The 27,353-nt window shown below is 40.3% G+C and overlaps 2 protein-coding genes across 5 annotated transcripts in view; both read left to right on the forward strand.

Moving 5' to 3' along the window:
• The first annotated feature begins 294 nt into the window (after positions 1-294).
• Positions 295-12,239, forward strand: NSMCE4A (NSE4 homolog A, SMC5-SMC6 complex component). Of its 2 annotated transcripts, none has more exons than XM_082764272.1 (11): positions 295-696; positions 1,630-1,710; positions 2,295-2,425; positions 3,514-3,665; positions 4,664-4,763; positions 5,684-5,774; positions 6,418-6,512; positions 7,577-7,625; positions 8,669-8,763; positions 9,298-9,389; positions 11,329-12,239. In XM_082764272.1, the coding sequence occupies exons 1-10, from the start codon at positions 399-401 to the stop codon at positions 9,379-9,381; spliced, it is 1,176 nt and encodes a 391-aa protein (XP_082620398.1). In that variant the 5' UTR covers positions 295-398; the 3' UTR covers positions 9,382-9,389; positions 11,329-12,239. The 2 variants fall into 2 exon arrangements, with proteins under 2 accessions (XP_082620398.1, XP_082620397.1); XM_082764271.1 differs by lacking the exon at positions 11,329-12,239 and adding an exon at positions 9,896-9,985.
• Positions 12,240-12,804: 565 nt separating this feature from the next.
• Positions 12,805-27,353, forward strand: part of ATE1 (arginyltransferase 1) — an 84,749-nt gene continuing 70,200 nt past the window's right edge. Inside the window, exons 1-7 of one of the 3 annotated variants that reach the window (XM_082764560.1) lie at positions 12,805-12,903; positions 14,674-14,737; positions 16,228-16,290; positions 17,013-17,116; positions 18,069-18,341; positions 23,784-24,016; positions 26,713-26,841. In XM_082764560.1, coding sequence (XP_082620686.1) covers positions 12,816-12,903; positions 14,674-14,737; positions 16,228-16,290; positions 17,013-17,116; positions 18,069-18,341; positions 23,784-24,016; positions 26,713-26,841 — 954 coding nt within the window. In that variant the 5' untranslated portion in view covers positions 12,805-12,815. Of the gene's footprint in view, positions 12,904-13,001; positions 13,181-14,673; positions 14,738-16,227; positions 16,291-17,012; positions 17,117-18,068; positions 18,342-23,783; positions 24,017-25,539; positions 25,669-26,712; positions 26,842-27,353 lie in introns of those variants that run through there. The other 2 variants (XM_082764558.1, XM_082764559.1) reach the window with 2 other exon arrangements.

A 27,353-nucleotide genomic window follows, 5' to 3' on the forward strand; every position in this document is an offset into this window, starting at 1 on the left:
GATGCCCAGTCAGGTGCCTGATCCCTGTGCCTGCAATTTTTACCTCATCTTCCCCTCAGATACCACAAAAACTCGAAAGCAGATGAAAGATGTGGCGGTATTCCCCACGGATTTATTCCCCACGGATTTATTCCCCACAACTTCCCACCCTAACCCCAGCCAAAGCTCGGAGCCCCCCCTCAGCCGAGCTGCGGGGCAGGTGCCGCCTCTGGGAGCCGCCCCCATTGGCTTCTCCGCGCGGGCGTCGCCCCCTGCCGGGCCCGTTCCGCCATAGCCGCCCCGCTCCCGCTCCGCCATTGAGGCTGGGCGGGAAGCCGCCGCCGCCCGTTGCTCCCTCAGCTCGGGCCGCGGCCGCCATTTGCCGCCGCGGGGGCTCGGCCCCTGCCTTGCCGGCGGCGATGTCGGAGGCGGGCGGCAGCGGGGAGCCCTCCCCGCGGGGCTCCGAGCCGGGCTCCGGCCGCTCCTCGCTGCCCCTCGCCTCCCAAAACGGCTCCGCGGAGCAGCAGCAGCAGCGGCGGCGGCGGCGGCGGCTCTCCAGCAGGCTCGGCCGGCCGCCGGCCGTCGGGGAAGACGAGGAGGAAGAGGAGGAGGAGGAGGAGGGAGGAGAGAGGCCGCGGAGGGCGGAGGGCAGCGCGGACGAGCGCAGCAGGAGGATGATCCGCAACCAGTACCGGGAGCTGATCTGCAGCGTGCAGCGTGAGCGGGGGGCGAGCAGCGGGGCTGGGGGTCCCTTAACCACCCCCCAGGCCTTCTGGCAGTGCTGGGGGGCTCCTGCCCAAACGGGAGGATGGGTTTCGGCTGCTGCCATGTGCAGGGGTTGTGTGTGTGTAACATGATTTGGTTGGGACCTTTTCCTGCTCGAGGAGGCGCTGCCGGGCGGAGGAGGATGTGGTGTGGGTTTCTGCAGCCTCGCTGTGTGTGTAGGGCTGTTTGATGAGAGAACACAGCACAGTTTGTGGATGGTGACTGTATATGTATAAAAAAAAGCAACTGTGTTATGCCCAGGCATTGAGCACGCTCTTAAAAGAACGTACATAGCTGTTGGGAATTGCACATCTCAAAGCCTTGTTAAATTGTACTCGCATCATTACACACAAGTAAGTTGTTTCGCCTGGTGATCTTCAGAAATCACCAGGCATACATTTTTCCCTTTGTTCTTCATTTATTTTTTTTTCCTGGAAGTCCTTCATTAATGTGAGCGTGTAACAAGAGTGACACCAAGAAAGCTACAGTACCTGCTGGCTGCTTCGGCACAGGTACAGGTGTTTAGCTGGGACTAACAGGAATCGGATCCACTGGGTTTTGAGCAATTAAATGAGTTTTGGAGTGGGGAAATTGATGCACGTACCTAACACAACTTCAGTAGATGGTACAGTTCCACGTAAATTCAGCTGCCTGAATCCTATTCCATTGAAGTAAATGGAAAGTTGCCCCTTCAAACCAATCTAATGCATTAGCACTAATAAGAACAGAGACTAAAAATCTTGAAGTGAATGTTTGATTATATTCCATATCTGTTATTTATAAAGGAATACGAGCAAGACAGTTTTGAGTAAGGAGTAAGTATGTATTTCTTGGTGCTTCCATATTTAAGTGATTTAGGATTTCATTTGTGTCCTGTCTACCTAGAAAACCGTGAGGATGTGCTGAGTTCAAAAAGCAACAGACTGACAGAAGCTTTGGAAGAAGCCAATAAACTGTTCAATGGAGGTAAAACAAATTCTGTAGTTCTTGTTAGACGTGATTGCTTGAGTAAATAATGTCTTAATAAACAAAATGGCAAGAAGATGAAGTTTATATCCAAGTATTTTGACATAAAAATTAATGTATAACTCGAAATAGATTTGTTAAGCTGAAGAGGAATTGTTTGAATAAGGTTATATGGGAAAACAAATCTCTCTTTTTTAATGTTTATTTGCAGTTAGAAATGCTTCTTGCTTTATGTTGACTTTCTAGGAAAACATACATAAGTAGTACCCAAGATATTAGTGTAGGTAGACTTGTTTCGCTTGGAGAGAAGCAAAAAAAACTGTCGATGAAATACACACTTGATTTTTCAAGATAACTTGTTAGTTCTCCATGCTTGTCTTTGTCAGGCTTATCCTCTACTTTTTCTTTTTTTTTTTTTAATGTAAATGTGAGTATTCTGTAAGAAATTGCACTACAGCCTGCACTTGAATTCATTGCAATAAGATGATTTAGAGAATATCCTGGGTATAGAGCTTTGTATGCTAAATTTCATTGTTTCTGGCAATGACTTGTTATTAATATACAGCCTTTTTCTTCTGTAACAGTTTCGTGTGCACGAGAGGCTGCGCTGGATGCTCAATTTCTTGTCATAGCATCAAATTTAGGAAAGGAGAAAGCTAATGAGTTGCGTTCAGAGATGACAACATTTGAATCACTGACATTTGCAGAAGACTTGGTAAGTTCCAGATTCAGAATTTGCCAACAGTTTTGCTCGAGGTTTACCCTTTTTGTTGTAGAATTACAAAAGGTTCTCAGGCAGTACCTGACAGTTCTGATATAATTTAAGTCTTTGCATGAGTTTCTTTGATTAACGCTGTGGATAGTTTTGTTAACTGTTTTAAATCATGGATTCAGCATTTCCAATTTGCGTAGGGGAAAATCTTACCTTGCAAATGTAGGCATCTCCTCTGCCCCTGCTACTTTATCACGGTTTTGTCCGTTCGTGCTCTTATGATAGCCTTTTATGCTTTCTTTTACCGTGTTCAGTAGTTTCACATTAGTTAACTAGTGTCTTTATCTTGTCCAATGCTATATTTGTTTTTGGATGAAGTTTTCAAGGTCCTTTGTGACTCATAGAATGGGACTTTGTGTTATTTGGACATGTAGACATGCCGTGATTGACTGCTTTAATCATGGATGGATGGAAGAATGGATTCACAACAGCATTGAAACACTCTTCAAAACATAAAAGGCTGTGCATAATCTCTGACTTTTGTTGTCATCTGTAATATAAGAAACAGGTTAATTGAGGGAGGGGAATGCATTTCTTTTGTTCTAACGAAATACTGGGAAATACAAGACTGATTTATACCTGAAAGTTTAGGATCTCTTGAAATGAGATTTAACTTCAGTCCCCATTTTCTTGCGGTCCATGCAATTCTCTTACGTGGTGTTTCTGTTTTGGCTGACTTCTGTGAAGAACTACAAGTCATTCACTTCTAAATGAAAATGTTACATTGCTAAGTACTAAGACTGGATTTTGTCATTTAGTTTATATAAAAATGTACCTAAATTTAGGGATTTAACTCCCTTTAATCAAAGGGAATTAAATATTAGACGGTGTAGCTCTTGATTGCATGTGTCAGAAGTCTGCATGTGCTTTTGTTTTCACTTATCTTCAGGAAAGTCAAGGTTCGTTTGTTATACAGTGATATTAAATACTAATTCAGCAGGACAGACACCATAATACAGTGTTTTACCATTAAACTGTCTACTCATCTTTCTTGGAAGTGAATTTTCATTGCATTTTTTTTTCTTTTGTAGCTAACATTCATGGGTATAAATCGTATAGAAGTAGATGGAAATGATAGCGATACTGAGAACGTTTCAGCTGGCTATTTACCTAGTAATGCCTGGCATAAGCTGGGAGAAGAAGCAGAAAAGTACTTCAGAAGAGCACCTTCTTTTCACTACATGTAAGTTTATTTAAGGAAATACTGCAGCACAGGCTAATGGCCCTTGTTGGTGTTCATTCTAAAAATCAAATTTCTTACCTTTAATGCCCTGGTCTTGAGTAGAGTTTAATCTCTGATCACAAAGTGTCAACAAGAGCTTCTACATGGCCTCTGTTCTTCTGGTATGGTGAACTCCTTATCTTCAAAATTTGTCATGATATTTGTTTGATTCTGTTTTGGCCTGGATACAAAAATATTTGTGTATAGCAGGGGTAGCAAGGTACGTCTGTTTTATCAGTTTCAAACTAAAACCAGAAAATGTAAGTGTCCCTCTTTCTTCTGAAAGCTGACTCTTCTGTCCCTTTTCCCTCCCTGTACAAGCTGCAGGCAGAAGTACAAATTGAGGAACCTTTATCTCTCCCTCCAGACATTTACAGACCCTGATGAACGGTCTTTCTGTATCTTTTATGGTATTATGCTGAGGAGACCAGCACAACATCTCACGTCTGTGTTAATGGGTTGTCTTTTTAGAACCTTGCTTCTTGCTCTGCCTTCAGAAGAGAAGCCACCTGATTACTTGCAGGTGGCCATTTGTAGGATCGGTGTCATCTCTCTCTTTATCCTTTAGGCCATCTATTTATTAGGACTTTTTAGCTGCTGCGACCATTAGTCATTTGGCTTATAGCCAACACTTCAATTTCAATCTCTCAGACTCAGCCTACAACAGCAGGATCTATTTTTTTTAAATTCTCAGCAGTAGAGTTGGCAGAATATTATTCAGTTGTCTATGCTTCTGCACTTCTTCCACTCCCTAATTTTAAGAAATTTGCTGGATACAATAATGTGATCAGATACTGTACGATACTTGATGTTGGAATGCTACTTGAGATATTTCAAATTTATGTTTCCACTTTCAAGATGAAAGTTCCTGTGTCCATCTCTTCTTATCCAAGGTCTAAATTCTTTTTTTTTTTTTTTAATCTTTTTTTTAATATGTATATTCTTTTTATTCTGTTCAGGTTGGGATCTTTCAAGTCTGATCCTCCTGTACCGAGGCAACGGATTGAGAGGCAGAAAAAGGCTGCAGGAGGGCAAGAAAAACGGGCAATGCCTGCTCAGGTTTGTGAACTGTTACCTTTTATTAATGAATTGCATGGCATTACTACTTATCAAGAGGTGTAAAATGCCCTGCCATACCTGCAGAACTGTGACAAAATGCAGCAGAGAAAGATCTCGATAGTGTGTGGTAGTGCTTTCATCAGTTTTAAAAGAGGAAGATGATGATAAATGTCTCAGAAAGAAAGATAATTCCCAGCTTACTGAGAGTTTGCAACTCTGGTAGTATTTTTACAAAATTCTTTTGTTTCTGAGATTCTTCTGTGTCTCTAAGATGTCGATACATCTTGAAAGGAAAAGAAGTTGAACTGATAAATAGAAAAGGAAATGATAAATATTCTGTATCTTGGCCACTTGCATAGTTGGCCGTGTTCCAGATTGAAGCACCTGGAACAGTAATCATCATCAGGAGAGACCAAGACAAGTTCACATGAGTTTATTTGCTCTGACATGCATTGCATGGGGGAGGCAAGGAGTAAGTAAACTTCTAGACAAAACCAGGGCAACATGAAAACTTAGGTGCCTTTTCTGGGGGGAGAAACAAAACAAAACAAACAAAAAAAGAAAAACAGCAACAAAACCTGTCTTTCTCTATAAATAAACTTACTCGTTAAACCCTCAAGCTGTGTCCCACTAGGGCTGACTTAGCCATTCAGTTCCACAGAACAGTTTGAAAATAGAAGAGCAGACCTATAAATAAGCTCAAACTATATAAATTGTGACCTTTCAGTTTGATATTGTACAATGTGAATTTTATTCCCAAAGCACTTCATAAGTTGTCTCAAGCTTGCACTAGTGTCTGTAACTGCATGTGTGGCATAGAGAGAATTTTCTTTTACATAACGTGTTCATAAAAGGACCATTTCATATTCTTGTCTTATAACAGCAGTTATATTAAATGAAATTATGATTCTTTCTTCTAGCTAAAAAAAATGGAGGAGTCTCATCAGGAAGCTACAGAAAAAGAAGTAGAGAGGATCTTGGGATTATTACAGACTCACTTTAGAAACGATCGTAAGTATGATTCAATTTAGCTTTTATCTCGTTAATTGGAGAAAATGAGTACTCTTCATCTTCCACAGTGTTGTTAAACTACAGAAATAGAATTAGATGGAGCTACCAAGTAGAAATCTTCGTGCTGAAGGTCATGTACTGACTAGATACTCTTTATGGCACTGATCATTTGGGGTTTCATATAATCACTGAATAGTTGAAGTTGGAAGGGACCTCTGAGAGTCATCTGTTCCATCCGCTTTGCTCGTGGAGAGCCATTTGCTTAGGACCATGTCCTGGTCTTGAACATCTCCAAGGATGAATGTTCTGCAACCTCTCTGTTTGATAGCAAAGTTAAATCTGAAATCCTACCTACCCTCTTCTTAGTAGTACAAGGCTTTCCTTTTTTTAAGAAAGAAATCAAATAGTGACATACTTAGAAATTGGTGCATGTACACATGTGCACGCCCCACAAACGATGGAATGAAATATTCTCTGGAAACTTTTTCTGCACGTATGCAGTTGGGAATTCAGCATTGTAGTAAAGTTATCATAAACATTTACATAGCTTTTAAAGCGATTATTGATGTTAAGTTTGTGTTCACAGATGTTGGCTCTATGTACACCACCTGTTCTTTTAACTAACCCATTTTTATATCTCCAGCTTTTACACCTATTTTCTTCTTTGATCTTGTGATTGATCCAAACTCTTTCGCACGCACTGTGGAAAACATCTTCCATGTGTCCTTCATTATAAGGGTAAGGCAAGACATGTTCTTGAAATCTTCATATAAATGCTGGAACTATATGGAAATCTTGATTTGTTGTTTTGTGTGGTATTGAGATATTAGGATTTAAATATTTGGATTCCTGACTTGTTTTCCACAAGCACTCTATATTTTAGTAATTAAATAAAAAACGAAAATAGGCTGTTTTTACTAGATTTTTTCCTTACTATTCCAGTCACTTTGTCGACAATAATGAAATTTTTGCTATCAATGTTCTTTTAAAAAAGGATTCTAGTGTACATATATTCCTATAGATTATAGAAGTGTTCATAGAGCATAGAAGAGTTACTGAGATTGGTTTTTTGTTTTTAAAAGTATTTTAATAATTACTTGATTAAAAATGTCCTTTTGGTAGCACACAGTGACAAGAAGCTTATTATGCTGCATAATAAGGTTTAAACATTGAAAAGTCAAAGGGTATAGCTGTATGTCTGTTTTAGACTGTTTTTATAAAGTTTATTCATGAGTGAAGTTTTGGAGATTGTACTTTCATACTGTAAGATCTTGGTAATTGGCATTATAACTAACTTTCAGTTTTGTGCTTTCATTCTCATTCCTGCATCTTCATTGACTTGTTTAAAGGTTGTTTTTCAACTGAGTATCTTGGTATTTTATTTTCCCTATGAGGTTGTTTTGCAATGTATTACGCTACACTTGATTCCATGGATTTGTGTTTCAAGCTGTAATTTGTCTCTAGTGAATAAAATGTGTTTTAAATTCAGGAAAAGGGAAAAAAATAAAAATGCATTTTGACCAAATTTAGGGGTTTAATTGAATGCAGTGATACAATTATGAAGGACTAACACAAGTATATTAAATGAATTATAATGATTTTAAAATCAAATTTTTATAATCCAGCAGTCACCACCTGTCTGATAGTAACTGCATTCTCCTTTATTAATTCTGTAATTAAATATATTTTCCTATTTTGTTCAACATAGGTATTTATTTCTGGTAATAAAATATATCAGTGCATTATAGCATTTAGATTTAATATCTGAAATCTTAAATCCTACTGTTTTTTGTTTTTTTTAGGATGGCCTCGCAAGATTAAAGCTGGATGATGATAAATTGCCAGTAATAGGTAAGTCTTGAAGGGATGCAAGACACGGAGTCCTGATGGCTCTTGAACAGGAGACCTTTATTGCCCTTTCTCTACTATGTATACTCTACTACATATACTTTCCCTGTAGCCCCACGCACTGTCCACACGCCCGTATCTGTCATACCATTAGTTAGAGACCCTCAGACACGCACCTCGAGCCAGCCAGCAATTGGCCACTGCCCAAAGCTCATCTTTAACACTGTAGCCAATTTACTTTATCTCAACCTTGCCCTAGTTTTTGTTTCTACTGCTTGTTTCCTCATTATCTCTAATTCAGGGACATGTGAAACAGCGCAAAGCCACTTGCAAATTCCTTTCCCTTTTCAGCAAAGTCTAGCTTTATAAAAAGAATTGCTTTTTTGAAAAAGTAGCTGTACCTCAGCTTCAGGTGTATGGTTAGCTGCAACAGCAGACATCTGGGAATAAGCAGTGAAGGTAATTGAAGGCTTGAAGAAATTTATAAGAGTAATCAAAAAGGTTGAGACTCTTTAAACATATAAATCAGCTTAGTAGACTTTTTCTATATTTCTATAAATCAATTCAATTAATAGAAATTAAAGGTTATTCTGTTACCTTGTAAGTAATAATTAACAGTAATATGAATGCTGCTATGCTTTGAGAAGAGAGATTTTGCATACAGGAGGTTTCCTTTCTCTAAGTTAAGAAGTGCTGCAATGTAAAAACAGCTGGAAAGGAAATGCCGTCCTATGTATGAGGTCTGCAGCTTTTATTTTCATGGGGTATCAATGAGGTTACAGTTTGGTGGGATTCCACACACGGCTAAGCCCTTAGGCCCTTCTGGGACTCATAAATTTAGAAACCAACTTTTTTAAATCGGTAAGACTAAAGAAACTTCCTGAGCAGCGTATAGTACAGGCTACTGGTAGAAAGAAATTTAATGGATTGTGTGTTATTGAAATGAATCTTTGTATTATTGATACTAAGCTTTGTGAAGCTTCTGTGGTCCTGAAGGAAACTGACTTAACAACTGTAACATTATGAAAATACAATATTTTGAACAGAGCCCGTAAAAAACAATGAAGGAAGAAAGGATGATGACCATAGTAATCGAGCACGGAACCAAGTTGTCATTTCCCTGAGCCATCAAGAATGGAAGGTATGAGATAGCACTTGATAACTTTGATTCATTTGTATTTTTCCCCAAAGCGTAAGAACACATCTGAGAGCTGTGCTGATAATGTACTCAGATGAGCACAGGTGGATTTTATCACTGCATTTAATTTCAGGGATTCTAAAACAACTACAAATTTAATTGGCATTTTTAACTGCAAGAAAACTGGGAAGTGGCACAGTGATTTCATCTTTGATCCAAAAAGCCTTGTCAGTTCAAGAGCTTTTAACTTGTGCAGTGACTCAATTTTCCTGCTTTATGAGGACTGCATAACTACAGAATGTTTCTTCCCTTATGTATGATGTGCTCCTACAGGGGGTGTTTGCTATTTTTCAATAAATCTTCCATAAAACGTTTCTTAGTACATTTCTCCTTTGTCACTCCATGTGTAGAATAGGCTTAGTCATGTGAAGCAGTGCTTTAGTTTGAGAAACTTTGTTATTTACCAGGCAGTAGCTGCAACTGTATCGAAATAAATTTGCTCCTGCAACTTACTTACCCTTCTGTCTTTCTACCTAGGAAATCATAGAAACATTTGAAATAACAGAACCCATGATCAGCCCTCCTTCCTATAGTAATGACGATGAAATGGAGATAGATTAATTCTTCCAGTAAGTTTTTTTTTCTTTTTAATAAACAAAACCAAACATATAGTGCATGCGTTCCTTGTTAATGTGTAAGAACGGCAGGGAAATATCTGTGACTATGTATGTAGAAACAGTGTAAGCAGGGTAATTGTGTAACATTCTGACTGTTTCTATATTCCTGATCTCTGCTTGCCTCAGAATGTCATCTAGTCTGCTATGTGGTAATTAACTGGAAAGGTCTTTTTTTTTAGTTATACATTTCAGTTCATTTTTGAAATTCAATATGGGTACCTGAAATGTCATGCTGTGAAGAATCATAGCCTAGTTTGTGTTTTTATTTTTTTAACAACTCACAGCTGATCTTGTTAAGAGTAGTCTGAAGAAGGGCTTAGGGAAGCAGAAAGGGAAGGCAGTCTGCTTCCCTCCAAAATCCTTTAAACAGTAGGACTGAATTACTTTATTATCTCAACTGTGTGGTGAGTAAGGTAAACCTCACTATTTTCTGTTTTTTTTTTTTTTTTTCCTCGCAGGTGCCTTAAAGAAAAATATTCTAAAATGTTACCTTCAAATAAGATATGATATGTATATATTGTAATATTAAATTTATTTTTATTGGAACATTCTGGTACTTTATATAAGCTGTATTGTTTTCACATGACACAGTTATCATATCCTTTCAATTTATTATGGCTCTATTTATGGCTTTCTGTAAACTTTACTGACACTACTAAAAGCTTTCATAAAGATGAAGTGCTGCCCCCCTTCTTTCAATCATTGTCTCTCACCAATAACAGCCTGCAAGGGGAATTCACATGGCAAACCATCTCTGCTGTGATAACCTGTTCCTGACCACCTCTGGGTGCAGACCCTTTCCCTCACCCCCATCCTGACCCTCCCCTGTCCCAGCTCCATGCCGTCCCCTCGGGTCCTGTTGCTGTCCCCAGAGAGCAGAGCTCAGCGCCTGCCCCTCTGCTCCCTGTGAGGGAGCTGCAGGCTGCCATGTCTCTTCTTTCTCCAAGCTGAACAAACCAAGAGACCTCAGCCGATACTCATGTTTTCCCCTTTAGACCCTTCCCCATCTTTGTAGCCCTCCTTTGGACACTCTCCAATAGTTTTACTTCATTTTTATACTGGGATGTCCCAAACTGTGCACAGACCTCGAGGTGAGGCCGCACCATTGCAGAGCAGAGCAGGACAATCCCTCCCTCAGCTGGCCAGCAGGGCTGTGCTTGATGCACCCCAGGACGCACAGAGCTGGCCCTTCTGGCTGTCACTGCACACTGCTGGCTCACGTTCAACTTGTCACTGACCAGAACCCCCAGACCTCTTTCTGTGGGGCTGCTCTCCACCCTCTCATCCCCATCTGTACATCCAGCCAGGGCTGACCTGTCCCAGGTGCAGAATCCAGCACTTGCTCTTGTTCAGCTTCATGAGGTTGGTGATTGCCCAGCTCTCTAATTTGTCAAGATCTCTCTGCAAGGCCTCTCTACCCTCAGGGGAGTCAGCAGCTCCTCCTAATTTAGCATCACCTGCAAACTTAGTATGCTTTTGAATCCTGCATCCAAATCAATTATAAAAAAGTTGAAGGGAACTGGCCCTAAAATAGAGCCCTGGGGAACCTCACAGGTGACTGGCGGCCAGCCTGATGTAACCCTGGTTACTGTAACCCTTTGAGCTTGACCCATCAGCCACTTGTTCACCCATCGTGTCCTGTATCTGTCTAGTTGTATGCTGGACATCATGTCCAGAAAGATACTGGGAGAGACAGCATGAAAGCTTTGCTGAAATCCAAAAAGACTACATCTACTGGCTTCCCTTAGTCAACTAGGTGTGTAACCTCGTCCTAAAAGGAAATTAAAAAACAGTTTTCCTCTTGTGTACCTGTGTTGGCTGTGACCAATGCCTGCATTGTCTTTCAAGTGTTTCTCAGTAACCCCCAGAGTAATCTCCATAATTTTACCAGGTACTGAAGTGAGACCGGCAGGCCTGTAATTGCCAGGGTCTTTCTTGAAAACTAGAATGTTTGCCAGCTTCCAGTCAACTGGACCTTTCCAGATCTCCAAGACCGTTGAAAAATATTTGAGAGGTCTCACGGTGACATCAGCCAGCTCTTTGAGTACCCTGCGATGAATCCCATGGGGCCCTCTAGACTTACATGTACCCAGCTGGAGCAGCAAGTCCTGTGCAAGTTCGGTGCCAGCTGGCAGTTTATCGTTCCTGCAGTTACGGTTCTCCAACTCAGGACTCTGGAGGTCTCGGAGCCCATCACTGATGTTGAAGACAGAGGTGAAGAAGGCATTAAATGTCTCTGTTTTATCTGTGTCTGTTTTTATGAGGTGACCATCCTCACCAAGTAATGGACCAATGGTCCTCTTTTTGTTATTAACATATTTTTAAAAGCCCTTTTTATTGACCTACACTGTACTGGCCAGCTTCAACTCTGCTGGAGCTTTGGCCACACACATTTTCTGGTGGTCATATGCTCTCTTTTTCTACCTGAGCTCTAGAAGATCCCTGCGTATCAAGCTGACCTTCTGCCCTGCCTGCTTGACTTCAACATTTTGGAATTGCCTATTCCTGTGCTCGTAAGATGTACTCCAAAATTGACCAGCACTGATGGACCCCAATGCCTTCGAATGCAGCTTCCCAGGGGCCCATCCTAACTGGCTCTGAGGAGCCTGCAGTTTGCTCGCCCCGTATCCAGCGCTGAAATTGTGGTGGCAGTTCTCCTGTCACCAAAAATTTGACACCTGCCTACTTCATGGTCATTATGGTGAAGATGGCCACATGTTTGGTTTTATAACTTAGGTAGGATAGCTGTATTAGGCCACAGCTTTATTTTCTTTAAAAGAAATAAAACTTTGCTCTGTCTCTAGAAAACGCGCTTTTAAGCATCATCTCTGGAATTTCCAAGATTTTTTATCTTTAGGACTCCTTTTATCATTACTTAGGGATTTATATTATAGAGACTGAAGTAATGGGTACTGAGTAATGAGAACAATCTGAGCGTTTTGGGTCATCTCCAGTGAGCTGAGAGCTACGTTTGTTCAGGCTGTTTGTGGCTTGTCCTGAAATTACCAAGTTATTCTGAAGGCTAGGATGAAAAAGCATCAAACAGCTCAGTGAAACGTGGCTCAAGAGTATTTTACACTGCTATAAGTGAGCAGCAGATCAGGTGTATTGATGCCTGTCCATCAGCGGGGCACTGAGGCACTCCTCTGGACGCTCTCCAGGGCCTCGCTGTCCTTGTAGCGAGCGGCCCAAAGCTGAGCCCAGCGCAGAGCACAGGGGGCGATCACCTCCCCGGCCCTGCTGGCTGCACCATCCCTGACACGAGCAGGGTGCCGCTGGCCTTGCCCTCAGCCCCGGCCCCTTTCCCGGGGCGGCTCCGCCGGGCGGGGCGCTGCGGGGCGGGCTGTGCCGAGCCGAGCCGAGCCTGGCAGTGCCACCATGCCCGGCGCGGTGGTGGAGTACCGGGGCTGGAAGCAGGGCGGCCGCTGCGGTTACTGCGCCTCAGCGCAGGGCAAGGTGTCCGCCGGTGAGTCTGCCCTCACTAAAGATGGAGGGAGGCGCCGCGGAGAACATGGCGGGGCCGCTCCTCCCTGCCGGCTCCGCCCGCGCCCTGCCCGCACCCAAGATGGCGGCGGCGGCCGGTTCCGGGGGGCCCGGGGCTGCGGGCAGGGCGCTGCCCTGAGGCGGGCGGGCGGGCATGGCGGCGGGGGGCGGCGGCTCGCCCAGCATCGTCGAGTACTTCGGCGGGGAGGATGGCTACCGCTGCGGATACTGCAAGAACGAGAGCGGCAACCTCTCCCACGGTGCGGCCCAAACGGGCGGGGACCGAGGGGCTGCGGGCTCCGAGCGGGCGGCGGGGCCGGGGGCAGCCGCTGGGCAGCGGCCGCCGTCCTCATCCTCCTCCTCCTCCTCCTCTTCTTCCTCCTCCTCCTCCTCCTCCTTTTCGTCCCCTTAGCCCTTCCCGGCCCCTCGGTTGTGGCCTGCGGTGTGGGGCAGCGCCCCGAGCCCGGCCCCGGAGCTTCTGGTGTCGGGGTGTCTGAGCGTTGTGTGGAGAGCTGAAGAGGGCTACTGGCGTGCTAGGAAAGCTTAAATTTTCTGTGTAAAGGTCAAATGAGCAGCGTGGAGGAAAAATGAAGAGGGTGTTACTATCCAGTGAACAGCGGTACCTCGAAATTTGTGGCTTGCTGTTGGGATAAGAGAGGGGAAGAGCGTGGTTGTGGGGGGCTTGCTTCTTTCATCCTGCCTTTTGGGGGAAGCGTCCCTTCCACTGATAACACAGGTTACATGAGATACACCTGCATGGCATCGGGCTGTTTGGGAGGATGATGCTTGCCCTCCGCCCTCTCCGTTACCAACCCCTTGTGTTGGGTGGGAGATCAGTCACTGAAACCCCACACATGCTGTTCTCTACTGGGACAAGCATGGAGGAGCGGTGGTTTTATTCAACCTAGGAAGCAAGTGTGCATGAACTCTGTAGCTTCAAACTTTTGCATGATGATAAAAATGTGCTAGTTTAGCATCTTTTCCTTGTGCACCTTCATTTGATTGCCAAACATGTCCAATGATGCTCCTTCATCCTCCAGTGGAAGGCATGTAAACGTTAAAAGTGTTCTGCATGTTTTGAGTATCAGATTTGAGCCTGCTTGTTCAATCTAGGTTGTGTTTTAAGGCCAAAACCTCATGTTTCCCAAGTGATTTCTTCCAAGAGAGCAGCAGCTCATCCCCATGGCGATGCTCAATGAGTTTAACGCCATGGTCAGACAAGTTTTTCTGGGGGGAAGCCAAAGGGGAAGTGAAGCCTGCACTTTTCCTTAATTTGCTGGTCCAGAGGTGGCAGCTCCCCGAGGTCTGAGCTCAGCAATCACCTGCAAAGTGCTCCCTGAGGGGTCTCTGGAAAGGCGCTGGGTGAACCTCAGCAGCTCCCCGAACAGCTTTTCTCCCCCAGCGTCTCTCACTTGGTTTAACAAAGTTAAGGAGTGCTTCTAAGTCATTTTGTTGGTGTATGGTAGGGAAAGGTAACAGGTGGATACGTAAACTTTTCACTTTCACTTTTAGAATGATGTATTTAGTTCAAAGTTTAGTTTATGTCGTTACAGCTTTTTTTTTTTTTAATGTGGAACGTGGTGTTGAAATAAGTAATTGATGAGATTTATCAATATGCCAAGTCCTTGAGAGACATCTCTTCAAAAGTCAGTATTAGCTGATTAATTTTACAGTGATTTCTGTAGAGCTTGTTATATTTTAATGTGTTAAAGCATAATGATGGTCAGTGAAGTATATTAAATGTTCATTTCAGGTATGTGGGCACATTCGATGACAGTTCAAGACTACCAGGATCTCATAGATAGAGGATGGCGAAGGTAAATTTTAAAAATAAAATACCGTTATGCCTTTGTAGATTAAACTTTGTTTTGATTCAATTTAGAATCCAGATTTAAACGTTAGGTTTCTGAAAGCAGTTAACTAGCTTCCATAAAAGGTAGGAATAGAAATATTTGTCCTATGCTCTGTGACTTTTAAAGCATGACACTGTTGAACAGGGGAAAGAGGATTCTCCTTTTCTGAGCTAATATAAATATGGTGATAATAAATTAGTCAAGATCACGTGGGAATTACAACTTTAATTATTAAATGGTAAATATGTCTTTACAGCATACTGTATTTAAGGGCAATATTCTTTTAAAATATTCTTTAATTAAGCAAATACTGAGTGTTATGCTCCTTTTTTTTCCAGTAGTGTATGCTGGTTTAGATTACTTCTATTCTTGGTGTTGCACTTTAAAAATGTGTGTTAAACTCAGTCTGTCAGCTTTGCATCTTATGCCCATAAAACAGGCGGGGGGTGTGGGGGGAATTTCTGGAAGTTCAACATCTTGAAAAGCTTGAATGTTGAGCATTTAAGTGCCCCTCAATATCGGTTATTTTCAGAAAGTTGTAAATAAACGAACTAAAACAAATTTCTGTCAGTATCCTATTCCTTACTGCACAGAAAAACAAGCGTCTGCTTTAATAAGTTCAATTTGGTGGCTTCAGGAGTGTTTTAAAACATATCTGAATGTTCTCTCAAACACTGCATAAGAAAATGATAGCCAAGCAGATAAACAGATCGAGAGCTGCCAACTGAAAGCGGTACTAGGATCAAGGGCGTCTCTTGGCCACAATCAACAGGCCTGAGGATTGGTCACCAGGTGCAAATTTGATAAAAGACCTTTTTCTTTGTCTTCTGTTGTAACGCTAGGATTCCTGGAAACTTTAGTGCCGAATATATTTGGGATCTTCTATTTCAAACTCCTTTCTGATGGGAATCTGATCGATTTTGAAAATCCACGTTTGCAGGGGAGTGTTTTTTTTTTCCCCTCTCCTATTCTAATGGAGTATTTTGACCACAGGAAATATTACTTCTCTTCTTCCTAATACCTATCTTTAGGGATATGTGGAATGGTATTTTATTATCAGTATTGGAGCTTATGCTGGAGTTCTAACGTGGAGCAGAAATAAAAGAATGTAATGTGTGCAAGGGTAGCTCATCACATTCTTCCCAGTTAGAGTTTTGGCAAGGAGTCTGGACTTTCAGGCAGGAATGTGCTGGAGAATCCAAGGTATCATTCTGATACATAAAGAACACAGCAGATACAACGTGCTTTTCTTAGTTATGCTCTATGATTAAATTTGTTAATTAATAATCATTTATTTTAGACAGTATTTAGTATAATGGCAAAACTAAAAAACTTGCTTCTTGGCTTTTGATATTCTTTCTGTAAGCATTTTTTATTATTTAAACAAAATTTCTGGTTTTCCATTAATTTTGTAGTACAAACAAGAAATCAATGCATATTTATTATTTTTTTAGAAGTGGAAAATACATCTACAAACCTATCATGAATCAGACGTGTTGTCCTCAGTACACAATAAGGTAAGAGAGCTGGGATGTAGTGCTGCAGTTGATGTGATTGTTTACAATGTGTCCAGCCATTTGTGTTTACTGCTTTAAATACATAAAAGCAGATTAACTTTTGAAGTCTTAATGATACTAAGTATATTCTGTTGGGTTCGTGCACAGGCAGGTCAGTGGCTCTGTGATGTTGTCAGTGGCTCTGTAGCACTCCCCTGTCAGCAGTCTGCTCAGTGCGTGCCCTTTGTGTCTGGATTGCAGTCCAGGGCAGGAGTCCCCTGACTGCTCTCTTGTTTGATGGTTGAGGTGCACCACTGTGTCTGTATCCCCAAAACACTGCCATAGTAGCCCAAATAAGAGAGGTGATCAGTTGAATAGGTATGAATAATTCTATAGAGGCTTTTCTGCTGTTAGTAGTTAGAATCAATGCTGTGTATATAAGATGGATAAGTGAAAAATTGTAGTGTGCTAGCCTCCTAGGAAAGTTTATTTTCTGCAGTGCTTCAGGGCACCTTAGCATATTTTAGTGATTATGGTATCCGTGTATATTGCTATAAAATATTATGGAGTACAAGACAACATAACTTTTACTAACTCAAGAGTGTTGATAAAATAATTGATCACTTAATATATGGAAATTTAAGAATTAGGAAATATACAAGTATTGTAACTTTTTTCTTTGAAATAATCTTTCTCAAAATAAGTAGTCATAACTTTTTTTTTTTTTTTTTTTTTTTTTTAAGATGCCAGGCGTTGCGTTTTCAGACTTCCAAATCTCACAAGAAAGTTCTGAAGAAAATGTTGAAATTTATTTCTAAAGGGGATGTTTCGAAAGTGGTGAGTGAAGGTAAGAAATTCTTAGTGTTTGAAAAGCAAGACTGATGTTTGAAATGAGGATCAAGACGGATTGATTGAACGGCTAATACACTGGTGTTTTTTTTCATGCAGCCCCCTTTATAGAGGGCTGGCTAAGTTGTGCTTTTGCAGCATTTTGAATCAAGGGCGCTATGCTGCCCAGAGAACAAATTGTGGCAGATGACTTGCTTTGCCACAATTTCATGGAATCACAGAATGGTTTGGGTTGGAAGGGACCTAAAAGACCATCTCCTTCCAACCCCCATGGCAGGGACACCTCCCACCAGCCCAGGCTGCCCAAAGCCCCATCCAGCCTGGCCTTGGGCACCTCCAGGGATGGGGCAGCCACAGCTTCTCTGGGCAACCTGTGCTAGTGCCTTGCTGCCCTCATTGAATTTGCTCCTTGTTGAAGGATGTTTACTTACTTTTTGCTTAGACAGGCTTCTTTTTTTTCTGAGCACATTCTCACATTCTTTGTGGCTGGTATGATCAGATTGTCACTTCTATGACCGAGGTAAAAACAGCCTGGAGATTACTAAAGAGGGACAGTAGGTGGCAGAGAACAGGAAGAGCAAACAGGGAAGTAGAGTTTCTGGCAGGTGACTGAAAAGTCCCATTCTGTTTATCGAACACCAAACCCTGCTGTTCTCTGGTAGAGATCCTGTTGTATTGGTTCTGAGATGCTATAATTTCCCACTTGTAGATGTGCAGTGTGAGATTAGTGCCCCATTTCAATGTAGAAAATAAATCTACGCTCATTTCTGAGTTGGTGCTAGCAATATAGGGTCATAAAGGAAGATTTCTGTTTTCAGACTATTCCAAACTTTATGTGTTGGAAAACAGTTGTAAAATTGGAAAGAGTTAATATTGACTTTAATTGTGCAAAGTCTGAGCTGCAGTGACAGCGAGAGAAATTAACTCATGCAGTCTTTACTTATTTACAGAAGAGCCTATGGATTCCCATATAGAGGATGTAGTCCCGAGCGATTTTGCATACAAAAGCGAGTCTCAGGTCAGCCAGACTGAACTGACTCCCTTGAAGGAGGATCACACAGAGGGAGTGGAGAATGAAGATAAGGACAAAGCTGAAACAAAGGAAGAAGTGAATGTGAAGAAGGTGGAGCCGGGTTCTCTTCAGATACCTGTCGATAAAGATGCAGCAGGCCCTGGAGAACCGTCACATTCGTCTAAAACTGTTCATGCACCGCCCAAGCCAGGTAGTTACACTTCTGGTAGCAGTCAGAATATATTTTCATTATTGGCATGTTGTTGAAGTCTCTCTTTTTTATATCGCCTGAAACAATTCACTAATTGTTTTTTTGTTTTTTGTTGATTTGTGGGATTATAGTGCATAAATTGATAGGTGCTGCGTGTTACTTGTTCTCCTAGTTTTTCCTCGAAATTGCATAGATTTTCATTATACTAGATCTAGTAAGATCATCATAAGATCTAAAAAGAATACCTTAATTATTGTTTTAACATTTCTTCACATCCGTAGGTTGTCTTGTTATACAAATTGTGCAGTAAACACCCTGTGAATACACTCCTGTAATAACTTAAGACACTATTATGTTTTCATATACAGTTTGCTACAGACCTACATGGCACTGGAAGTAAATTCAGTATATTAACGTGTTTTTATTTCTTAGGCTTAAAGGAAATTTATTTAGAAGAAAACTATTCAAACATATATAGAGAGGGATACTTCTCTATAAGCAATGGCATTTTCTAGTTGAGGTTTTTCATCTATTTGGGAGCTTGCCTTGTTTTATGTTTTGGCAAACTTTATCTTAGAAAAGCAGTGTCCCAGTGGATGTGAAATTATGAAAAACTGCATTAATTTCTATCTTTTCCTTGCTGTGAACTTAGTATTACATTTCTGTAAGGAAGTACAGTAATTGTGCACTGAGTAAGGGAACCTTGATCATTTTACTTTTTGAAGCATTTCTACACTGCTAAAGCTCTCATGCTAAAAATTGAATGTAAATGCATGTTCGTTTCTAGAGTTTTGTGTGAAACTGTAGGGAAATACTAATGACATTTTAAACGTAATTCCAATATAGTAATTCTAATAGCATGGTCACTTTTTTTCCCCAAGGTGGACGTTATCTCTTAGTAAGTTTTTGCATCATAATTATAAAGATTTCTGAAATAATGCATTTGGACGGAGTTCAGACACAAAATCTTTACCCTAAAAAAGGACAAGCTCATTGTCTGCCTGTAATCTTTTCTGCCTCTGCACCCCTTGCTGTGGCACGAGAGCCTGGAATCTCCACCTGATGGCAGTGGTGTTAAGCTTTTTGCACAGCTTGTTGTGACAGGGTAGGCCGTGTGTCACAGCTGGTGGGTAATCCTCTTTGTGCTGCCATCGGAGCTGCTGCACGTGCGGAGGAGTCCTTGAGGGTCCCTGGGGAAGAAAAGGCTGGGAAGTACTGCTAATGGGATGCTTGTGCAGAGTGCTGCGGGTTGCCTCTCTTACAGCTTCTCGTGTGCCCTTTTCTTGTAGGATGTGGTAAGGGGTTGATGGATTGCAGCCAGAATAATTCATGCTCCTTAAAATAACATGAATTTGCTTCAGGTGCATCCAGTTGCATCAGGTTTTCACCAGCTTAACAAGCAATTCTGCATCTAAACAAAAAGGAAAGTTTTTTCCAGAAATGCTGTCAGAAACCCAGTGGTGCTGCATAGCATTGGTACTGCTGCAAGTTCCTGGAAAATGTATCCAGAATTTTCCAGACTTAATTTTATTTTTCAACTTTATAAAATGCAGTCAAACTTTTATAGCCCTGCTGTGCAAATTTTCACAACCCTCTTGTTTTTTAAGTAATTAATGAAAAGCTTTACTTTATGTAAACTTCCACCTACATGGAAACTGACAGCAGATGGCAGTCTTGGGTAAAGATTATTGGTATGAAAATGGTGAAGTGCTGTCTTTAGTTATGTTAAGAATAACCTTGGGTAAAACTCCAAACACTGCAAATGCAGATAAAGGAAGTTTGAAATGTTGTTTGTACTGTGTTTCAGAAAAAGGGGGTTTACTTTTATGGCAGAGAAATAATCATTAATGTGCTTCTCTCTGCAGGGTTTAAATTAAATATAAAGGGAATAAGAAATGCATCAGAAAGCTTATTTGATATTGGCTTTTTTTTTTTTTTTTTTAGGGTAGGTGGTGTCACAGGTCAAATTTAGTTTAAAATTTTCCAGATAGAAAGATGTTTAGCTTTCTTTTTGGAAAATGTAGACTTATTCCGTAACAAGATTGTTTAATTGCATTTTTATTCCTTTATAAACAAAACAGGTCATTGTCCTATAGGAATAATGGGCTGTTTCTGCACAGTTTCAGATAGAAAGGAAGGTTTGCTTATGTCTGCACGCGCGTTCATTGTTTTAAGAAGTTTTTCTAGCTAACTTACAGCTTATAGAAGATACGAGACATGAAACAGAGCCCAAGGCAGATGAAGTGCTGTAACATTCTTCAAATTTATCATGGGTATTTTAAATAAACTCTTCCACTGACTTTTGTTTGCCCATGGTCAGATCCCATAATGTCTGTAATTTCCTCGGAATATTTGTCCTTTTCTGGTAAATGCTTTAGTACAATGAGACAAATACTCAAGAAGCATGACCGAGGTAAGGACACTTGATGTAAAATTGGCTGGTTCAGCTGCAGGACGTCTGGAGAGCGCAGAAGCAGCGTTAGCTCCCTTTCGGAGTCCCTGAGATGCCCTCAACACTTCAGCTTTCGTGGAGCCCGTGTGGAACAACCAGGCTGGGGTTTTTCTGGGAGAGCCGTGAAGAGCTTCCCCAGGAGTGTGCTTACAAACTGGTTCAAGAGCCATTTTCACAAGTTTTCCATGGTTAATGTAGAGAACGTCCTCGATTGAGCAACCACCAATATTGGTAAAATTGTATCCTGCAGGTCAGGGAAAGGGCATATGCATAGGTGTATTGTTTGTTTTATTGCACATTTCTCAGATTTCAGATTTTTTCCAGTTCATTATTTTTCTTCCTGTTTTGGGATGCATCTCCAAAAGAGGACCGTGGTGTTTCAGTGTGGTTGAGGCAGCGTTACTGTGCAAGTCTTGTCTATCCTGTAAGTTCTGAGCAGAGGATGCTGCAGTTTGGGTAACTGTGGCTACATATCCTGAGATCAGAATAACCTTCCCCAAGTCCTAGGGACTTTACAGGTCACTGCATCTTGATCCACTGACCTGTGGGCTTTATGCAGCCAAGGTCAGCATACTTTATGCTAAGAAGCAATAGCAGGACACTAAGAAATAATTTTCAGTGGCTTAGAATTCATCAGGTTGCAAGTAAAATCTGCTTCCCTTACTCCAGTTGCCATTACTGTAAGGTTGTTCTCATAAAACTGTTATATCTGGTTTCTATATTTTTTTCTCTAACTCATGGGAAAAAACATCTGACAATACTTCTTTCACCATCCTGACTGTAAAATGAGCTCGGGAAAAAAAAAAAAAAAAAGTGATAAACTAGTGGTTTTCCCTTAAATAAAATACCATTTTTTCAGTGTAATAACATGAACATAGTCACCAATACAAAGTTTCCTGACGAATACCTGGTGTGGGTTAAGCCATCACAATCTGTATGGTAGGTGCATTAAAAAGAATAGTTTACTGATGCCTGAAAATTGATGCCAATATGTTTTGACAGCTTCTGTGTTGTATTGGTGAAGGTGGATGCAGGCAGTGGCTCCGAAGGCTGCAATTCCTTGCTGGTGAAGTGAACCTAAACGCATCAGTGAGCTTTTAAGATAGCAGTGCTCTCCCCATTTCCAGTTAGCAGAGCATGCTGCTGTTCACCCTTGTCCACGGGGAAGGTTTGAAGTGGGTAGAGGAGAAGAAAGATGTCGCTGTTGGCTAGTAAATTACTGGTAAGAAGCAGGAGGAGAAGGAAAGAGAGCTCTAACCACGGTTTCATAGGGGTTATGGAAAAAATAATTTCCAGGCCTCTTAGAGAGTAAAGTGGGATAAGCCACAGTTAAGTCTGGGTTTGGATTATCCTTTATCTCCTATAAATATTAGCAGAGTTGGAAATGCGTCGTCTTAATGCTTCAGATGAAAGCACCTCACCAGTCAGGGTACATTCCCATCTGAAAAGGTCAGTCAGTCTTTCAAAAGTTGCCAGTGTGTCGTTTCCCAAATATATGGGATTGGGGAGAAAGCTTATGGCATAAGAAGACTACTTCAGCACTTTGTCATAATATTTGTTACAGTTTTTGTTCTGTGCAAGATGTATGATTCTGTATTTCCTTCTGTGGGAGTAGTCTTCCATTATTCCTCTCCTTTTGAAATCTTTAATATTATGGCTCTTTTTTTGGCCTCCAGCTCTACTACTACTGCATGTAAAAAATAACATAAAATACAGAATTAGAGTTACTTTTGATTACATTAACTGGCTGATAATATAAAAATAAGTTTTCCCTCTGTATGGAACTTTCTATATTGGCTGCTATTCTGAGACAGCTATGTGCTGAAACTTCATTAATTCTTTCATTGCTGTTTTGAGCAGTGCAGCAGGTTCATACAGCTCTTACCCAGCTTCTGGAGTGAAGCATGATATTCAGTTACTTGCCTGTGCTACTTGGAATAGCTGATAATGGTGTACGAAGTTAAAGAAAAGGTGAAAGATGGAGCTACGAGCAATAGGAAGATATTTCTTGTTTCTGCAAGTGTTTAGAAATCTGGATTTATGAATTTACAGCCAGTATCAATTAAATACTAATATAGGGGGAAATTGCTACCTGTAAATAGATGATTTGTTTGGTGACTATCCTTTCAGTGCATCTTGTGGGTGGATTGGAGACCAGGCATCTTTTCCACATTGAAATAAGTTCAATATTTGTATAATTCTCCTAGTCTCATATCTTGACTTTTCAATCTTATGTTGCTACCCTAAGTATAAAATAATTCCGGACCCTTTATTAAGGAATTTGGGTCAACCTCCTTTTTCATTTGTGTGCCTTTGGCTTTATATTCCTTTAAAGTTAAGTTCTGGTAGTACCAGTTACTATTGTGCATGGTGATCCTTTTGTTTTCTAGGTGTGACTTCTCTTTTAAGTAAATAGCATTTCACTAATAAAACATTATGAATGGTTAAAGATACTGGAGTAGAGTTAAACTGATAGAAGTGAATCTACTAGTAAAAACATACCTGAATATTATTTTTTTATAAAATTTATTATTTTATTTATATAAAATTACATGGCCTTTTGCTCCTTTTGCAGGTTTCCTTGAGGTTTTGTGGTTGTGGGTTTGTTTTTGTTTTTTCCTTTAATTATTTGAAGCTGATCCTGTAGCTGTTTGGATATAACATATCATAATACCAGGCATGAAACAGAAGCTTTGGTTTGCTTTTGAGAGAAGGATCTGGCATAATGGTTTAAGGACAGGCTTAGGGGGAAGTCTTTTCATATTACTTTTAAAATATATGCTTGACTCTGGCTTAGACAGCTAGAGAGGAAAAGCTCATTGCAACTTACTTTGGCGTTGGGTGTTGCCAGTAGCTGTGAATGACCATGTGATGTTCAGACCATGGTCTGCAGTTATTGGTAATTTTAACCATTTATTTTCAGTCGTCATATGAGGGCCACTTGTTTGTTGCAAAATGTGGTGTTTAATTCTTTGCTTGTGTCTTTGAAGGCAAAGGGGCTGATCTGAGCAAGCCGCCGTGTCGAAAAGCGAAGGACATAAGGAAAGAAAGAAAACTGCAGAAACTCCTTCAGAACCAGATGGGCACACTTGAAGGCTCTCCACTTCAGGCAGGACAGCAAGCTCTCCTCTCACAAAACTCTAAGACTCCAACAAACCAACCCAAATCTATTGAAGACTTCATTTTTGTCTCTTTGCCTGATGATGCACCACACAAATTAGAGGTAACGGCTCATTCACTGCTGTTGAAGGCAAATTAAAGAAAAGGCTTGTTAAGGAGTTTTTTAAACTCTGCAAGTGCTTAGATGCTTAGTGTCTGTGACTTTGGTAACTGGCTACAGATTAAATCTTAAAATTATGTGGTACATCGTGATATATTTGGTACAGCTGAGTTCTGTGTGACCACAAGGGGGTGTTCTTGCACTTGTAGTCAGTTGTTGAAGAGACCAGTACAGTTTACAAATTACTTGTAAATTGATTTCATACTGAGTGACTTGAAAATGAATGACTGTGAATTAACTGGGTGCTGGATCATTAGAGAGATTCAATATTTAGTTTTGTGGTAATAGTTAAACTATTTTCTCTATTAAAGCTTGACAAGAAAGCAGTAACTGTTCATAAAACTAAGCAGATAAGAAAGCTCTTCTTTATAAATGTCAGTGGTACTTGTTGATGTCTTTGGAAGCCATTAAAGTAATGGTAGAAAATTTGCATAATAACCTGGTTGCAATCAAATCTTTGTAATATAGAGACAGTCGCTTTTTGACTTCCTAATGTGTGTTAATCATAAACACAATATTTTTCTTCTGGAAGCTGAAAAGCTTTCAGAATCTATGAAAATTCCTGTAGCTGCTGATTATCAATGATGGTATTAAAAATTAAATTTTAAATATCTTTTTGTTACTCACTTAAAGTGATGGCGAGCTAGAAGATGCACCTTAAATAACTGATAATAAGCCATGAAATTGATCTATTTTGCTAACACTTCCAAATTTTTGATGAGCCATATAACAGAAGTGTAATAGCCTTTTTTGAACATTTTCATTTAGAAGATGTGGGGAAAATTAAAAGAAGAATGGTTCTAGCAGTGCTTTCTTTTGTTCTTTACTATGTCTGTCAAATGTTTTTTTCTAGAAGCAATAGTTATTTGTGAAAACAGAACCATACTGAAAATTATGTGGGTTTTGAAATGAACGTGCCCTTAAGACACGTAACTTCCTATTAAAATTAACTCATAATTGAGTACGGGAACATTGTTTCCTCTTCCTCTTTAAATTTGAAAAATACCTGGACATCCCTTTGGGATTATTGCAATGCAAACGTGGTCTTATCCAAAGAGCACAGATATGAGTCTCCCAAATACGTGGATCCTTCAAGTGTATTTCAGTGTGGTAAGAAACTTCAGGAAGAGAAAATTTGAAAATGTACAGAAAATCTCTTTAAAATGTCATTCTTTATAGCATTTGTTGGTAGTATTGCTTGAAAACTATTCGTGTAGTTCCTGCAAAGGCATTTCAGTTGATTCATAATTTGAAAACCTTATGTGTCAATCAGTGTAAACATAAAAGCCTTCAACAACCTAAATTGAGCCAAAGAATTGGAAGGCTATTGTGTAATATTAATCAAAGTGTTAGGGTTTTTTTTTGCAGGAAGTCAAAATGTCTCTCTGTCATGATGCTTGTATATGTTTAAATGTATAATTATTGTGTGATATTGTAATAACAAATGTGTTTAACTTCTTCTGAAGGTGAGGGTGGTGAGATCATCTCCACCAAGTTCACAGTTCAAAGCCACATTTCAGGAGTCTTACCAGGTCTATAAACGTTACCAGATGGTTATTCACAAGGACCCACCTGATAAACCAACTATAAATCAGGTCAGAAGTCCAAATGAATTTTATGCAAAGCTCAGCTTCCCCTCCATTTTATGTGTCTTGCATAGATTCTAGGAGAAGCAAACATGGATTTTATATTCATTTTATACTCAGGGGAATGTAGAATACTGTATCAAATAAAAATCAACATTCTGAAAGTGCAATCTTTTGATATCTCTTTGCGAGTGCCACAAATATTTGGTGTTAATTGCAGACTGAAGAGCTTAGAAAGTTACACGAGTCTGATACTGAGTAAGAGATGGAGGAGATGAAGCTTTTGGAGATAGATGTTGTGGGCCATATAAATAGAAATTTCCTAGGAAATAAAAATGGCTGGGCACTTACCCTGATAAGTAGTCTCACTGTCTGTGTTTTGAATGCATCCCTACAGAGGAACAAACATGAGAGGCCAACATGTGAGCAAAGGAATCATCGCACAAACAAATTGTTTAAGGTTTGCAGAAGTTGTATAAACCACTTCAAGAAGTGATTAGTGCACTCCATCCAAATTGCACATCTTTACTGCTTCTTGTAATGTCTAGGCAGTGTGTAATAGTTAACTCATGTCAGGCATATTGCCTCTCAAGCAGTTAATAAATAAATAAATAAATGAATAAATAAATAATTCTGGAGTTTAGAGGAAAAAAGTACATAGCAAGAATATAGAACTGCTAAACTGGGGACAATAAGTGATATGCCATTAAAAATAATACATTTTAAAAATTCTTGAGGTTGTACAATGAAAATACAAATTTTAGTTGATTTGTTAGGTACTTGGTCAAAAAATAGGTCTAGGAAACCGGTGCTTTGGAGTGTTCTAGTTTTACAGAACTTTTATTCTTTCATGGAGCTATCAGCAGTCAGCTTAAGGTTAGTGTTAGTTCCCATATATACTTTTCCCTGTAGGAGCTCTACTTTTTAAAGTCGAATACTGACTTCAGAGGCTTTGAAATGGATAGGAGGAGATCTTTCACTAGCCTTACCTTCAGAAGCATATTTGATTCTATGCACTCAAAATAGTATGCTTGTATTTTCCTTGCTCTGAAGGTGAGGTTAGTACCTGTCTCCTTTGAGGACCCACAGTTCAAATCATCCTTCAACCAGTCAGCCACTTTATTTGCCAAGTATCAGATGGCTATACACAAGGACACACCTTCTGAATGTGGCGAAAATGAGGTACAGTTCACTGCATGCGCCTTCACAAAAACATTTTTTACTGTAAAAAATGTGGGAAACGCTATCTCCTAGAATGATTCTAAACGTTAAAACACGGAGTTTCAATCGGGGAGGGAAAATGTGTTTTCGAGCGAGCTTCCGTGGCTTTGAGTAAGCTTCTGTTGTAGGCTTCGGCCCAGGGGAAGCTGAACTGAAGAGGGAGGGAGTATGTGTTATCATAACTCACTACTAACACTTATTTTTAGTTAAGTAGAATTGTTTGTACATGATTTGCAAAGAGGTTAGGGAGAGATTTCTGTTGGAAATGGGATAATGGTATGGAAATGCCTTTTTGATGACAAGCATCTTCCACTTTAAAGTCATTTGTTACTTCTTTCATCTTTGTCCATAAGTTTTCTTTGTTTCACTTAATAGGTTAAGGTTTTAAAAATCTCAATTTCATTCACGTTCCATTGTTAAGCATACCTCTTAATTAGATTTCAGTTTTGCAGTAGAAATAGTACAAAAATACT

This window comes from Aythya marila (genome assembly GCF_965140915.1).
Source record: "Aythya marila genome assembly, chromosome: 7".
Taxonomy (NCBI): domain Eukaryota; kingdom Metazoa; phylum Chordata; class Aves; order Anseriformes; family Anatidae; genus Aythya; species Aythya marila.